Raw genomic sequence first — 15,538 nt, 5'->3', positions numbered from 1 at the left:
GAGAATTGCTCCACTAACCATGAGCACCCCGGCCCTGAAGTCTACATCTGTAACACACTGTAGAAGGTCTAGTTACTCTGTCTGCAGAGAACCACTCTCAAAAGCTATAGACATGAACCCTGGTGACTTTCACAAATGGGGTACTGTACTGTGTACTTACACAGACCTTTTTAGTTTTGCTTTCCCTGGAATCATCTCTTAACAGACTTTAACTGGTCCAACATAGTGTCTTCAAAAAGTGCATGGACCTTTTTATCTCCAGGAAGTGGTAGGGTTCGGTTAGAGTATACAGCTATGTTTTGTGCACTAAAATGATAATTGGGCCAAAATTTATCGACCTAACTAAAATGCAGGAGATTCAAGACACTTGTCACAGTGGTAGATCTGGATCAGCTTTGAAAATCGTTGGCTTGTTGGAACAAGGAGGTGGTGTAGATGTTAAGACACTGAACTTCCACATAGCCGAGCACAGTTCGAGTCCCGGACCTGATGGCTTGAAACTCATGCCAGCTATGTGTGTGTGGAGAAGGGATTGTGGCATGGCCATCTCCCCTCAAAGTTATTTCTCACTTTCTTTCTCTCTCTCTGTCTCTCTGGCTAGTACATGTACCCTAAGGCAAAGTCTAAAAAATAAAATCTTCAGTCCGTAAGCCCATGTGAATTTAGGTGTTCATTAAGTTCCAGGATGGTCACGTGCAGCCCAAGACCCTGGGTCCCAGCACATGTGGGCTGTGGACCCTTGGGAAAAGGGTCAGTGCGCCAGATGATTGCTATGCAGAAGGGCATTAGTTCCACCATTGTTGTCATGTGGCCTCTTGGGTCTCCTCAGTTACTGTTCATTAATGCCATAGCACACTAAGAACTACTAAAGTTTGATCCAAAAGGCAGCAAGAAGTCCAGCTCGATAGTCTTTGACATCCTGCAGTGGATCACCAAACTTAAATCTTAGTTGAGGCATTGGGCGTTTCAAGTAATGTTCTGGAAACTAAGGTGGTACTGCTGTGCGTGGAGTCATTTGGGGCACTGTGGGGTTCCACAGTCTTCCTTTCCAGACTCAGGATTTCAGGTAGGTGACCCAGAAGAAACTACATCTTGACAGTAGGGACCGACAGGGAGCGTAGTGGTTAAGACGCTGGACTCCCACATGGTTGAGTGTGGTTCAAGTCATAGACCCGGCAGATTGAAACTCGTGCTGGGCACGTGTACATGCATGTCCAAAAATTCTGAGAGGAGAATGGAGAAGAGATTGTGGTGTGGCCATGCCCCTGGGAGTGTGCCCTATAGCAAAGATAACTCTCCAAAGAAAGAAAGTTGAATATAATGGGACATCAAAAAAGTTTATAGGAAAATGGAATCGAAGTCTGTATGAGTTGATTATTGGTGCAAAACAGTTTCGAAATCCACACATGGCTTTTTCATGATAAGCATTTTCCATGAACGTGTTGAAGATCCTGCCCTCGTAGGAGTTGGGCCACAGAAAGAAGCTGGCATTCAGAGCTTTTCTTCAGCAGAGATTTTCCTTGCAGTCCAGGGACCCCAGTTCTCTGGCACATCTTTCTATAGGGGTTTTCATCCCACCTCCAGCCCTACAAGATCTGCTTCCTTCTGTAGCCTCTTGGCTTCCTAATGCCAGTGACAGGTTTTCCCTCTTGGGTTTTTTTTCCCCCCCAAGAATTATTTATTTAGTTTTATTTACCATTATTTATTATTTATTTGTTTATTTTAATTTGCTGCAGGGCACATGCACTCATCAGAGAGAGACAAAGACAGAAAGAAAGCAAGGTCCAGGACTCGAACCATTGTAAGCCATGTGGTTGTTTTTCTACGCAAAAATGTGCCGTGACTTTGCCAACAAACCATTATTTCTGGAGGGTGCATGCACTCGCCAGAGAGGAACAGAGAGAGGGAGAAAGCACCTCTCAGGGGGGCAGGGTCATGCCATAATCCCTACTGCTCCATTTCTGGATCCCACCAGGATTTGGGGCACACCTGCACATGTGCTGGTGTGTTTTTCAAGGAGCAGCGCTAGGATTCAGACCACAGTTGGCCATGTGAAAGCCAGCTCCCTTAACCACAAGGGTAGGGGCCAGCCAAGTGTATCCTTTCTTGTTCACAGTGCAGACTGAACAAGCCAGGGAAACACATACAGCTTCGTTAGTGTATGAGGACTTCAGAAGTTCATGGAAAAGTAGTCTTTATTTTGACGCAACTATTTCAGAACTGCAACCATTATTTTTTTATAATAGCCATTTTTCATGATCTTTCCGAAGACCGCTGTAGAGTTTATCCCATGGAGGGAAGTGGGGGAGATGGAAAACTGAAGGAAGAGTCCCTGATTCCTCCCTGAGGACTTAAAAGACACTTTCTTCTAGAAGCAGTGCCACTCACAGCTAGCCTTCGCTTAATTCTTTTTTGTTGTTTGTTTTTAGAGAGGTTTTTGCTATAGGCACATGCGCTTGCCAGAAAGACAGAGACAAACAGAGAGACAGAAAGTGAAAAATCACCCCCCAGGGGGTATGGCCACACTGCAGATCCCTTCTCCATTCTCTTCTTGGGATCTTGGGCACGCACGCACACATACCCGGCATGAGTTTAAGCCACCGGGTCCGGGACTCGAACCGTGGTCGAGTACATGAGAGTCCAGCGACATTACGCCAACTGCTGGTCCCGCCTTCACTTAATTCTGATAGAATAATGCTCACTGTCTCAAGACACTTTCTCATCACCCAGACTTCCTGGATATCTGACTATATCGTCTACCAGTCATTTTCAGGTAAAGATGTAATGCGTTTGTCATCCTTGAGACTGAGTAGGTAGCAAAGAGGAAGATGAAGGCAATGCCAAAGAGGCTGAGGCTTTGAATGATGGGCTTTGAAAAATGCAGTCGATCTGGACATGCTCACACCCAGAGGGTACAATTCTTGAAAGGAAAAAAAAAAAAGAACAAGAAAAAAGCCTCTGAGGCAAGTACGCAGGACTGAGGCCATGAGCAGACAGTGATGAAGACACGGGATTTGACCACAGGTCACTGTGGGAGCCACAGCCGCCGGGCAGGGTCTGCCAGAATCCGTTCCCCATCCCGAGGATCCACCCACAGGTCAGGGCTCACTGAGACCAGATGAACTCGCATGCTCCTGTTAGACCCAGCCTCTGACTCGCTCTTCCTGAGAGTGTAGCAACAACACCTCTTTCCACTGGGAAACCAGCCTGCCGCCTGTGGTTGGGAAGTCTGCGTCCTGTTTGGCTCGGTGCGTGTGTAGATTGTGGCAGGAATCCAGAAAAGAGGAGGAAAATCGGTGAACAGATGGAAAGACATGAAAACTTGCAGTTTTAGGTTAAGTGTTTTTTAAATTTTTTTAATTATTAATTTTTTTGGGAGAGAGATTTTTGCTATAGGGTGCATGTGCTCACCAGAGAGACTGGAAGTGAGAAATCACCCTCCCCCCACCCAGGGAGGATGGCTACTCCACATTCCCTTCTCCTCCCATCTCCTCTCAGGATTTTGGGCACACACACGTGCTTGGTGCGAGTTTTAGGTCTCCAGGTCTGGGACTTGAACCACAATTGGCCACCTCTGGGAGTCCAGCGACAACCTTTATGCCATCTGCTGATCCCTTATTATTTCATTTTTTACAGATTTGCAGTAGGGCACGTACACTCATCAGAGAGAGGGAAAGTGAGAAAGCAAGCCCCCACATCCGGGACTCGGATCACGGTTGGCCATGTGGGAGTCCAGCGCCTTAATCACCATGCCACCTAAAAGGGCGTCTGCTGCTGTCACTGCATCAAAAGGCTAGGGGCAGGGAGGCGGGGATGGCAGGGTAGGAGGTGGGGACAGTGGAGGGTGTGGAGGGTGTGCTAGCTGCCAGCGGACGGCGCCCTTTAACAGCCTGTGTTTGCTATTGTTGTCATGTTGTGTTTTCTCTTTCAGTGTCAAAGAAGCTGGCACCAATTCCACCCAAGGTCCCCTTTGGCCAGCCGGGGTCTGTGACTGACCAGTCCACCGGCCAGCCATCCCCAGTCAGCTTGTCTCCCACCCCACCAAGCACCCCTTCACCCTATGGACTGAGCTACCCTCCGGGCTACTCCTTGGCCTCCGGCCAGCTCTCCCCAGCGGCCGCTCCGCCCTTGGCCTCTCCTTCCGTCTTTACAAGCACTTTAACCAAATCGCGGCCCACCCCCAAGCCCCGACAGAGACCCACTCTGCCGCCCCCGCAGCCTCCTACGGTAAACCTCTCCGCCTCTAGTCCGCAGTCCTCGGAGCACCCCGTGCTAGATGGCATGTCCCCTGGGGAAAGCATGTCTACAGGTAACCAAGCCCCAGCTCCCTCTGCGGTTTCTCTGCACCATAGCGTGGGCAGAAGGGAGGGACTGTCAGGGCATGCCATTGACTGGGCACCTGTCTGCCCTGAGGTGGCTGGGCCACTGCCCTGGGGAGCTTAGCAGCCAGTCTCAGCCCCTGTGGGAAGCAGCCCAGAGTCAAGCTGCCCTGCAGAGGCACTTCCTGTGGGATTTCTCGCGATCAGCGTGTACAGCCCAGGCTTCTGTTTTCTGCTCTGATTTTCATTGTTGAGCACCCCAAGTCCTTGGGAGTGGCCTCAGGGGAGGCTGCAAGCTGGTTCCGACCAGAACAACTGGCATCCAGACAGGTGAGGTACTGGAGGTGTTCCCTAGGCAGGTAGACGGTACACATGCTCACCTGGAGAAGAGGGGCTGAGAACTTTCTTCCCTTATCAGGAAAATAAGCCTCGTTGGAAGGTGCATTTCTTGATAAATACCCTTGGGGGCCAGTTCCAGAAGTGCTGTGTGCCTTCGGCCGGCCACCACCATGGGTTCCTCAAGGAGCCCGCGGACAAACCCATGATTTGGTTTAGTTTTGCTTTAAATTTAAAAACAAAGATGGAGCTGTCTTCCCTCAGGAAAACTTATAAGCATGAAATCACACACAGATGCCACGCTCAGCAGAAACCATTCATTGTTTGGAAGAAACGAAGCACTTGGAAATGTCTCCCTGGACACTGACTGCGTGAGACGGAGGTCAGGGGCCTGTTGCCAGCCTCCTGTCTCCTCACCGGGGAGGCAAGCGTGGTGGCTGTCACAGAGCAGGGTGGCCTTTTAGCCCCTGGAGCCTGGGGGTGTCTGTTTAATGCCAAATGGCAGAAGGTGAGGTAGCTTGGGGTAGAATAAATGCACATGTGCACACGCTCATACACACCACACACACACATGCCCACGTACACCCACACCACATATATAGACACAGACACACACACCCCTGCATACACCGTACGTGCATACATACGCCCACATGTGCACATGCTCATACACACCATACACACACATATGCCCACATACACCCACACCACATACAGAGACACAGACACACACACCCTGCACACACCATACATGCATACATATGCCCACATGTGCACACGCTCATACACACCACACACACATGCCTGCATACACCCACACCACATACAGAGACACAGACACACACCCCTGCACACACTGTACTTGCATACATATGCCCACATATACACACGCTCATACACACCACACACACATGCCTGCATACACCCACACCACATACAGAGACACAGACACACACCCCTGCACACACTGTACTTGCATACATATGCCCACATGTGCACATGCTCATACACACCATACACACACACATATGCCCGCATACACCCACACCACATACATAGACACAGACACACACCCCTGCACACACTGTACTTGCATACATATGCCCACATGTGCACATGCTCATACACACCATACACACACACATATGCCCGCATACACCCACACCACATACATAGACACAGACACACACACCCCTGCACACACGTACATACACACATCATGCCACCCACATACAAACCACACAACACCACACATATGCACACTACACATGCATATACCATAGACACATATCACACCACCCCACACACAAACACCACACATGTGCACACTAAACACGCATATACTATATATATACACACCATGCCACACCACACACAAACCATACAAATACCATACATATGCATACTACACACACGTATACCATTCAGACACACATCATGCCACCCCACATACAAACACCACACAGGCACACTACACACACGTATACTATACGGACACACATCACACCACCCCACACACAAATACCACACATCATAGATACACACCAGTCGTGTATCACATATGCACATGCACACATACACACACCAGACACCATCTCCTCTCCTACCTCCCACAGGCACCACACACACACACACACACACACACCCCTTCCATCTCCACAGCACACCGCAGCCACTCACAAAGCCCTGGCCGCGCACACACCCCACACGTACAGCTATCACACACATATCGCCCGGCATCCCGAGCCCCTCACACACACACACACACACCCCTTCCATCTCCACAGCACACCGCAGCCACTCACAAAGCCCTGGCCGCGCACACACCCCACACGTACAGCTATCACACACATATCGCCCGGCATCCCGAGCCCCTCACACACACACACACACCCCTTCCATCTCCACAGCACACCGCAGCCACTCACAAAGCCCTGGCCGCGCACACACCCCACACGTACAGCTATCACACACATATCGCCCGGCATCCCGAGCCCCTCACACACACACACACACCCCTTCCATCTCCACAGCACACCGCAGCCACTCACAAAGCCCTGGCCGCGCACACACCCCACACGTACAGCTATCACACACATATCGCCCGGCATCCCGAGCCCCTCACACACACACACACACCCCTTCCATCTCCACAGCACACCGCAGCCACTCACAAAGCCCTGGCCGCGCACACACCCCACACGTACAGCTATCACACACATATCGCCCGGCATCCCGAGCCCCTCACACACACACACACACCCCTTCCATCTCCACAGCACACCGCAGCCACTCACAAAGCCCTGGCCGCGCACACACCCCACACGTACAGCTATCACACACATATCGCCCGGCATCCCGAGCCCCTCACACACACACACACACCCCTTCCATCTCCACAGCACACCGCAGCCACTCACAAAGCCCTGGCCGCGCACACACCCCACACGTACAGCTATCACACACATATCGCCCGGCATCCCGAGCCCCTCACACACACACACACACCCCTTCCATCTCCACAGCACACCGCAGCCACTCACAAAGCCCTGGCCGCGCACACACCCCACACGTACAGCTATCACACACATATCGCCCGGCATCCCGAGCCCCTCACACACACACACACACCCCTTCCATCTCCACAGCACACCGCAGCCACTCACAAAGCCCTGGCCGCGCACACACCCCACACGTACAGCTATCACACACATATCGCCCGGCATCCCGAGCCCCTCACACACACACACACACCCCTTCCATCTCCACAGCACACCGCAGCCACTCACAAAGCCCTGGCCGCGCACACACCCCACACGTACAGCTATCACACACATATCGCCCGGCATCCCGAGCCCCTCACACACACACACACACCCCTTCCATCTCCACAGCACACCGCAGCCACTCACAAAGCCCTGGCCGCGCACACACCCCACACGTACAGCTATCACACACATATCGCCCGGCATCCCGAGCCCCTCACACACACACACACACCCCTTCCATCTCCACAGCACACCGCAGCCACTCACAAAGCCCTGGCCGCGCACACACCCCACACGTACAGCTATCACACACATATCGCCCGGCATCCCGAGCCCCTCACACACACACACACACCCCTTCCATCTCCACAGCACACCGCAGCCACTCACAAAGCCCTGGCCGCGCACACACCCCACACGTACAGCTATCACACACATATCGCCCGGCATCCCGAGCCCCTCACACACACACACACACCCCTTCCATCTCCACAGCACACCGCAGCCACTCACAAAGCCCTGGCCGCGCACACACCCCACACGTACAGCTATCACACACATATCGCCCGGCATCCCGAGCCCCTCACACACACACACACACACACACACTCTCCCGAGAACAGTGCTGTCCCAGGCCCAAGGCTCTGGTGGGTGTCTCATGAGTTTCACACTCCCCACATCCTCCTCCAGAGGGGCCGTGTTCCCTCGCCTGGGTTCGGCTCCTCGCTGCTGTGGAGAGGCTGGTCACGTTTGCGAGTGTTTGTGCTGGGTCAGGAAATCCAAAGATGGGGAAGAGCCAACCTGCGATCTGGTTTCCTTATTTATTCTGGGATGTGATGATTAACGGTGAATATGCAGCTGCTGCCTTCTACCCCGAGGCTTGTCAGAAATTCCTCATTGGAAGACGCTCTTTCCCGAAAGCTGACAGGAGCACCACCTCCCCGAAAGCTGACAGTAGCACCACTTCCCTGGTGGTGGTTCTTAGTGGTGGGGCAAGTTTCCTGATGGGGCAGGCGGCGGGTGCTGCCTGCAGGTGCTCTGGGTCACTCAGAGCTCCTTCCACCACATCACATCTGCCCAGCACATCCAGGAGGGGACACAAGGTGGTGTCCAGTCAGCGGTGGGAAGAGCAGAGGGAGCAGAAGAGAGGTCTCAGGAGGCGTGGAGGGATAGCACCCTGGGCCTCCCCCATCAGTGGGGGAGCAGTTCAGGTTACAAAACCCCAGGCTGCAGTGAGCCGCACCCCCTGCACTCCATCCTCTGCAAGTCCTGTGTCGTGTGACGTTCTCCGGCAGCAGACTGTCCTGTCCCGTACGTACACACAGGTCTCTGAGTCAGTGGAGCATCCGTCATGGTGTGGCCCTCCTGGGACTGTGATACTTGGCATAGTTTTTTTGTTACATTGTTTCATCATGTTTTATTCCTCTCTCCGAATCCTATCATTGTGTTCTTGCAGCTGTGTGACTTGAGGGACGCAGTTTTGGATACGTGTGAGGGGGATGTTCAGGGTAAGCTGGCCCCAGCCTTGTCCCCTCTCCACCCCCCCACCCAGTGAGCCAGGCCAGTCACCCACAGCCACCCGCCTGCCCGCGGCCAGCAGCCCCCTCCTCCTCTCTCTGCATGTGGCTCAGCCCCAGCGCATGGCTGCTTCTCTGACCAGCCTTGTCCGACCTCAGCAGAAACCATCTGGTCTGTGAGCCCTCTGGGCTTTTGGGATCACTGGCTTTTGTCCTTTCATTCATTAGAAGATGAGGAAGAACACGTCAAGCAACTTAGCTCACTTCCCCCAACCCCTCTTTGCCTAGAGTCCTCACCCTCCCACAGCTCCTCTGCCCCTCCAGCTTAGAATCTGGAGGGGAACAGCCCTGCCCTCCACGTGCAGTGCACCATCTGGAGGCTGTGCCCAGGGCCCCAGCGACCGCTGTCCTGCACACCTTCATCTAGGAAGGCGGTGACCTGGCGGGGCCAGCCCAGGGCTTGCCACCATCGCCTGCCACCTGTCCTCTGCAGCCATGAGTTGGAGCAGATCCATCTGTCAGACTGAACTTTAGACTCTCTTCCTGTGGGCTGAGACAGCTGGCAAGTCCCGAGGTCCAGTTAGAGCTTCCCCGCACTCCCCTGGCCCATCCCTGACGTGTGTGGCAGCCTCATCCATGCTCCACTCCGTAAACTATTCAGGGGGCATCCGCTCAGCTCCTCCTCCCAGAGAGGAGATGCTCCAAACTGAAGCCAAGGCCAGAACATTGAGCCTGAAGGAATGAGGTGCATCTGCCTCAGCAAGAGAGCGCAGCCGGAGTAAACCAGAGGTTCCGCCCCCATCCCTGTTAGCCCGTGGTCCTGCAGAGGCAAGAGGGCTTTGGTGCCTGTAGACAGGCCTGGCGATGCCTCCAGAGCTGCCTTGAGATGACATCCAGGGTCCCTTTATGCAGCAGTACCGGAGTGGGGGGCTGCTTCTGTTGTGTTGCTGAGTGGCTGCCTCCTTCAGGGGTCTTTGTAAGGGGACAGCATGGAGAGCCTGCACTGGGCTGGGCAGTCTGGGTGCTGCCTGCACCGAGGGTCGAAACTCACCTGAGTGGAGGTGTAGGGGAGGTAGGAAGCTCGTCCCAGGTCACCCCCACTGCCCAGCAGGTGCGGAGTTTGCACCAGCAGTGCTCGGCTCGTGCCCTGACCTGACAGCGCACCCCGAGGCACGGTGGGGTGGGCCCCAGATGGCGCAGCCTGGCTCCTACGCTGGGGGAGAGGGCCCAGCAGAGGGGAGGGCAGGGGCTGACATCACCTGGGGTCCCACAGCCACCTGCCTCTAGGGGAGCGAGTGGCCGGGGCCAGCCGAGTCTCCAGTCCCCTACGCTCTGCCTCCCATCAGGCAGCAAAACCACAACAAGCTGTAGTGACGTTTGACGGGTGTGGGGAGAGGGGCAGGGAGGAGGATCGTTGTCCCGGAGTGTCCATGTTTGTATGATTGTCTTTCAGGAGTGTCCAAATGTATGTCTGTATGCTCAGTCTGGACATTTGTTTTACTAAAAATCAAGACCAAAAACAAGGCCGGCCGCCCCAGGGAAGGCCACTGAGCAGGCAGCAGGGAGGTCGCATGGCCTAGGGGAAAGGCCCCAGCGAGTCTGGGACTCTCGCACCAGCCTGCCCCAGGGACCTCCTGCAGCGCCCAGAACCACAAGCTCAGCCTCAGGGTCCACCCGTGCAGTGGCTGCAGCACCAGAGCGATTCCCGACTCCTGGGCTCACGTGCGCTCCACTGACTCACCAGGTCCACGGACGGTGGGCTTGTGCTTCTGCACGTTCTGTCCTCTCCCCGGGAAGAACGACAGTACTCCTCTAAGGGTGTCACCAGAGGTGGGGTTCCCTGCAGCAGGAAACAAGCCCGCTCCGGCTGCTATCAGGGGCCTGGAGAGACCCGCCACGGCCTCCATCCGCTGCCCCACAGGCAGCTGCTGCTCAGGGCTCCCCTTCACTCAGACGGGAGAAGAGGGCATTTTCCTGTCTCAGCCCTGTCCCTGGAGACTCGGCAACTCCATGCTGAGACCCCCAGAGGCGTGCGAGCGCCTGCCCAGACAGCATCCCCGTGGTCAGGAGTCAGGTGCAGCGTGGCATAGCTGCATGGCCTCCCTGTCTGAACTTCCACGGCAGAACCTGGGTCCTCCGCGGTCTTCCGGGGCAGACGGCAGGCAGGCCCGAGCTGACCCTGCAGCAAGATGCTCCCGCCAGGCCCGGAGCATCTACCCCTAGAACCTCCCACCCCCTGCTTCCTGAGCCGGCTCTGTCCTGCGACGAGCTTCTCTTTTGAGCCTCAAGCCTCTTTTCTCTCTGCCCCTTCCAGATCTTGTCCACTTCGATATCCCCTCGATCCACATAGAGCTCGGATCCACGCTCCGCCTGAGTCCCCTGGAGCACATGCGGCGACACTCAGTAACTGACAAGAGGGACTCGGAGGAAGAGTCTGAGAGCACCGCCCTCTGACACGGCACCCGTCCCCCCGACACGTGTACATAGCTGCGTGGGCCCTCGAAACGCCGCGGGAGCAGTGCCCCGTGCTGGCCCCGCGTGCTCCCCGCTGGCCCTCTCCTGTCACTGTCACTGTCACTGCCGGCGTCAGGCTGGAGTTTGGCGGGGAATCGTGCTCTCCAGTTCGTGTGGCAAGTGTTGGTGGTGCGGATTTTGTTCATTCCTTTCCGGTGGTGACTTCGGCCTTTTGTTTGCCCTTTGCCTTTTGACTTTGTGCCTATTTCGATCCACTTTCAGCCTCCATGCCAAGCGACACCTCCGGGCCCAAGGCCTTGCTTGTCAGGAAATGTCCTTGGTGGGGTGTGGGGTACAGGAGAGGGATGCCTATGGGTTCTAACGTCGGCCCCGTGGTGTCAGCTTAGTGGCCACGGAACAGGAACGGGACGTGGGGGACCCTCTCATTTGCAGCTGGACTAGGTCTGGAATTCCCTGTGTCCTGGGGCCCGACCTTTGCCTGCTGCTCGGTGGGAGAACCAGCCGGTGTGAAACCATCTGTCCTGAGAAAGCTCCAAACTGAATGGCTTTGGGTGAGGTGTGCTTCACTTCCTAGCAGTTTTACTTCATCCCCCATAGTTTTACACTTCTGCATTCGAAAACTGACTTGATGGTGCCTGGAGGGCCCAGCCAGTAGCTCCCCAGGCCCCCTGTGGGGGATCTGAGAGCAGCCCTGCCTCTCTAGGCACCCAGAGGCAGCCAGCTTGTAGGTATGTCCTTTCTCGGCACCTGTCTCTTCTTTCTGGAGGTTACAAATGAAGAGCAATAATCCTTTTACCCAAAGCATGTGGAGGAACGAGAGTAGCCCACAGAGACCCCGGCCCGTTCCGTGGCCTGCCTCGCTCACCAGCATCCGCCGCTCACCCCTTCCCACAAAGTCCCATCCGGTCACAGGGCGGGGGATCGGGAAGGCAAGGGGGTCCTGTTCTCACTTTGGGATGAAGAGAAGCAGAGTGGGGCCATGCATGCCAAGTCAAAGTTTAAAATTTTATCCTTTTAAAATAGATATAATATACCTATACATGATATAATATTTGTATATATGAAATCTCTATATTTGTTTAATTTGAGCCATCCAACCTAAACCAGTGTACAGGTGTACAATGAAAAATTTAAATGCTTAGTTATTTTTCCCAGCGCGGTGGAAAGTCACCCTTCTGAGAGTGGGACTGGCAGACTGGATGTTAACGGCTTTGCTCACTTCCTGGCAAGGGCGGTTCAATCCCCAATTTGTAACAGAGCCCCAGGGGTTGAAAGTTCTCTTTAAATACATGTACAAATTGTTGTCAAAAGTAACGTTATTAAAATAGATTTATTATCCCTGAGCTTGGAATATGTTCTTATGGTCCTAATAAACCTGCGGGGACACAGCCATCGATGTCATGTGCTACAGTAGGAGGAAGCATGAAGGTCACCACTAGGTCAGGCAGGTCCTTGGTCTGTGTGTCTCATCACCTGACTTTTTAAAGCTCTTTCTGTATTCTCCTGGGTAGAGAAAATACACAGATAAATACAAGATTCAGTTCTGAAATTCTCTTGATTTTTGAGCATTAACCTGTTCTTAACTCCTGCAAGGACAAAGGAGTCAGCTCAGTGTGACACTCCTTGCTTTTTTTTTTTCTTTAGGGGAGGAATTTTTGGTATAGGGCTTGTGCATTTGCCAGAGACAGAGACAGAAAGCGAGGAATCACCCCCAGGGAGGATGGCCATGCCACAATCCCTTCTCCATTTTCTCTCGGGACTTTGGGCATGCATGCACACGTGCCTGGCCTGAGTTTCAAGCCACTGGGTCCGAGACTCAAACCGCAGTTGACCTTGGGAATCCAGCGATGTAACCATTATGCCACCTGCTGGTCCCATTCCTCGGCACTTGCAACAGCAAAGAGCAACTCCTATTTTCCTTGTGAGGCAAGGAGACACTGGCCTCCCCCTTGACCCAGAACTGAAGGGGGGAAGATGCCACACCGCCCACTTGGGCTCTCAGTAGGATCCTGGGAAACCGCCCATGGGACACGCCAGCTCAGCTTGACTTCTCTCTAAAGACACGGCCAATGAGTGGTGCTGGCTCGCTGGACACAGGCTCAAAGGTCCTCCCTTACGATGGGAGCTGGCTCCAGGGCACCTGGCAGCCATGAGGCTGGGGCGGGGTGAAGCGAGAGAACTCAGGATTCCGCACCTTTTACCCAAAGCATGTGGAGGAACGAGAGTAGCCCACAGAGACCCCGGCCCGTTCCGTGGCCTGCCTCGCTCACCAGCATCCGCCGCTCACCCCTTCCCACAAAGTCCCATCCGGTCACAGGGCGGGGGATCGGGAAGGCAAGGGGGTCCTGTTCTCACTTTGGGATGAAGAGAAGCAGAGTGGGGCCATGCATGCCAAGTCAAAGTTTAAAATTTTATCCTTTTAAAATAGATATAATATACCTATACATGATATAATATTTGTATATATGAAATCTCTATATTTGTTTAATTTGAGCCATCCAACCTAAACCAGTGTACAGGTGTACAATGAAAAATTTAAATGCTTAGTTATTTTTCCCAGCGCGGTGGAAAGTCACCCTTCTGAGAGTGGGACTGGCAGACTGGATGTTAACGGCTTTGCTCACTTCCTGGCAAGGGCGGTTCAATCCCCAATTTGTAACAGAGCCCCAGGGGTTGAAAGTTCTCTTTAAATACATGTACAAATTGTTGTCAAAAGTAACGTTATTAAAATAGATTTATTATCCCTGAGCTTGGAATATGTTCTTATGGTCCTAATAAACCTGCGGGGACACAGCCATCGATGTCATGTGCTACAGTAGGAGGAAGCATGAAGGTCACCACTAGGTCAGGCAGGTCCTTGGTCTGTGTGTCTCATCACCTGACTTTTTAAAGCTCTTTCTGTATTCTCCTGGGTAGAGAAAATACACAGATAAATACAAGATTCAGTTCTGAAATTCTCTTGATTTTTGAGCATTAACCTGTTCTTAACTCCTGCAAGGACAAAGGAGTCAGCTCAGTGTGACACTCCTTGCTTTTTTTTTTTCTTTAGGGGAGGAATTTTTGGTATAGGGCTTGTGCATTTGCCAGAGACAGAGACAGAAAGCGAGGAATCACCCCCAGGGAGGATGGCCATGCCACAATCCCTTCTCCATTTTCTCTCGGGACTTTGGGCATGCATGCACACGTGCCTGGCCTGAGTTTCAAGCCACTGGGTCCGAGACTCAAACCGCAGTTGACCTTGGGAATCCAGCGATGTAACCATTATGCCACCTGCTGGTCCCATTCCTCGGCACTTGCAACAGCAAAGAGCAACTCCTATTTTCCTTGTGAGGCAAGGAGACACTGGCCTCCCCCTTGACCCAGAACTGAAGGGGGGAAGATGCCACACCGCCCACTTGGGCTCTCAGTAGGATCCTGGGAAACCGCCCATGGGACACGCCAGCTCAGCTTGACTTCTCTCTAAAGACACGGCCAATGAGTGGTGCTGGCTCGCTGGACACAGGCTCAAAGGTCCTCCCTTACGATGGGAGCTGGCTCCAGGGCACCTGGCAGCCATGAGGCTGGGGCGGGATGAAGCGAGAGAACTCAGGATTCCGAACTCGATCTTTATTGTGTCGGTGTCTCTGCAAACACTGTTCCTTGAACCTCAGAGCTCAGACCCAGCGTTCCTGTTACTTGCTTGTCTCTGGCCAGCACAGGAAAGCCCTCTGCTGGTGGAGTGAGGGTGCAGCCCTATCTCTCCATGTGACTTTTTAAAAACCGACTTGGGCTGGGATGGCAGCTATGGAGCCCGCCTGCCTCCTGCTTGGCAGCCTGTCCCGCAAGCCTCCTGCAGACAGAGCTTCCCTGCAAGGCCGCACCACGCCCAGCTGTGCACCTCCCTCCTCCGGTGCCTGGTTGGATTGTGTGCTCCAGGTGCCTCCAGGTGCCGTGCGCGGGATGGCGATGCACCATCCCCACAGTCCGGGTCACTCCCCAGCCTCACTTGGCTCGGGCCTTCTTGCTCTGGGGGCTCTGTGGCTGCTCAGTGTGGGCCCGTTTCTGCTGGGGCTCTCTGTCCTCTGGGCCGTCCACCTGCTCCTTGGAGAGGAGAGATGCCCGCACCAGCCGCAGCTCCCGCTTC

The 15,538-nt window shown here is 53.9% G+C and overlaps 2 protein-coding genes across 2 annotated transcripts in view; one reads left to right on the top strand and one right to left on the bottom strand.

The window, feature by feature from the left end:
• Positions 1-12,860, top strand: part of ARHGAP44 (Rho GTPase activating protein 44) — a 115,047-nt gene extending 102,187 nt beyond the window's left edge. The window contains exons 19-20 of the mRNA XM_006156508.3: positions 3,932-4,309; positions 11,255-12,860. Of these exons, the coding sequence (XP_006156570.1) occupies positions 3,932-4,309; positions 11,255-11,394 (518 nt within the window). The 3' untranslated portion in view covers positions 11,395-12,860. The remainder of the gene's footprint in view (positions 1-3,931; positions 4,310-11,254) is intronic.
• Positions 12,861-15,000: 2,140 nt separating this feature from the next.
• The window catches only part of ELAC2 (elaC ribonuclease Z 2), a gene marked incomplete in the record, with an annotated part of 41,872 nt that continues 41,334 nt past the window's right edge, over positions 15,001-15,538 (bottom strand). Inside the window, 1 exon segment of the mRNA XM_027774946.1 lies at positions 15,001-15,492. Coding sequence (XP_027630747.1) covers positions 15,397-15,492 — 96 coding nt within the window.

This window comes from Tupaia chinensis, unplaced genomic scaffold (genome assembly GCF_000334495.1).
Source record: "Tupaia chinensis unplaced genomic scaffold, TupChi_1.0 Scaffold000495_1, whole genome shotgun sequence".
Taxonomy (NCBI): domain Eukaryota; kingdom Metazoa; phylum Chordata; class Mammalia; order Scandentia; family Tupaiidae; genus Tupaia; species Tupaia belangeri.
The sequence above is the reverse complement of the archived record's forward strand: the minus strand, read 5'-3'. Positions and strand labels throughout refer to the sequence as shown.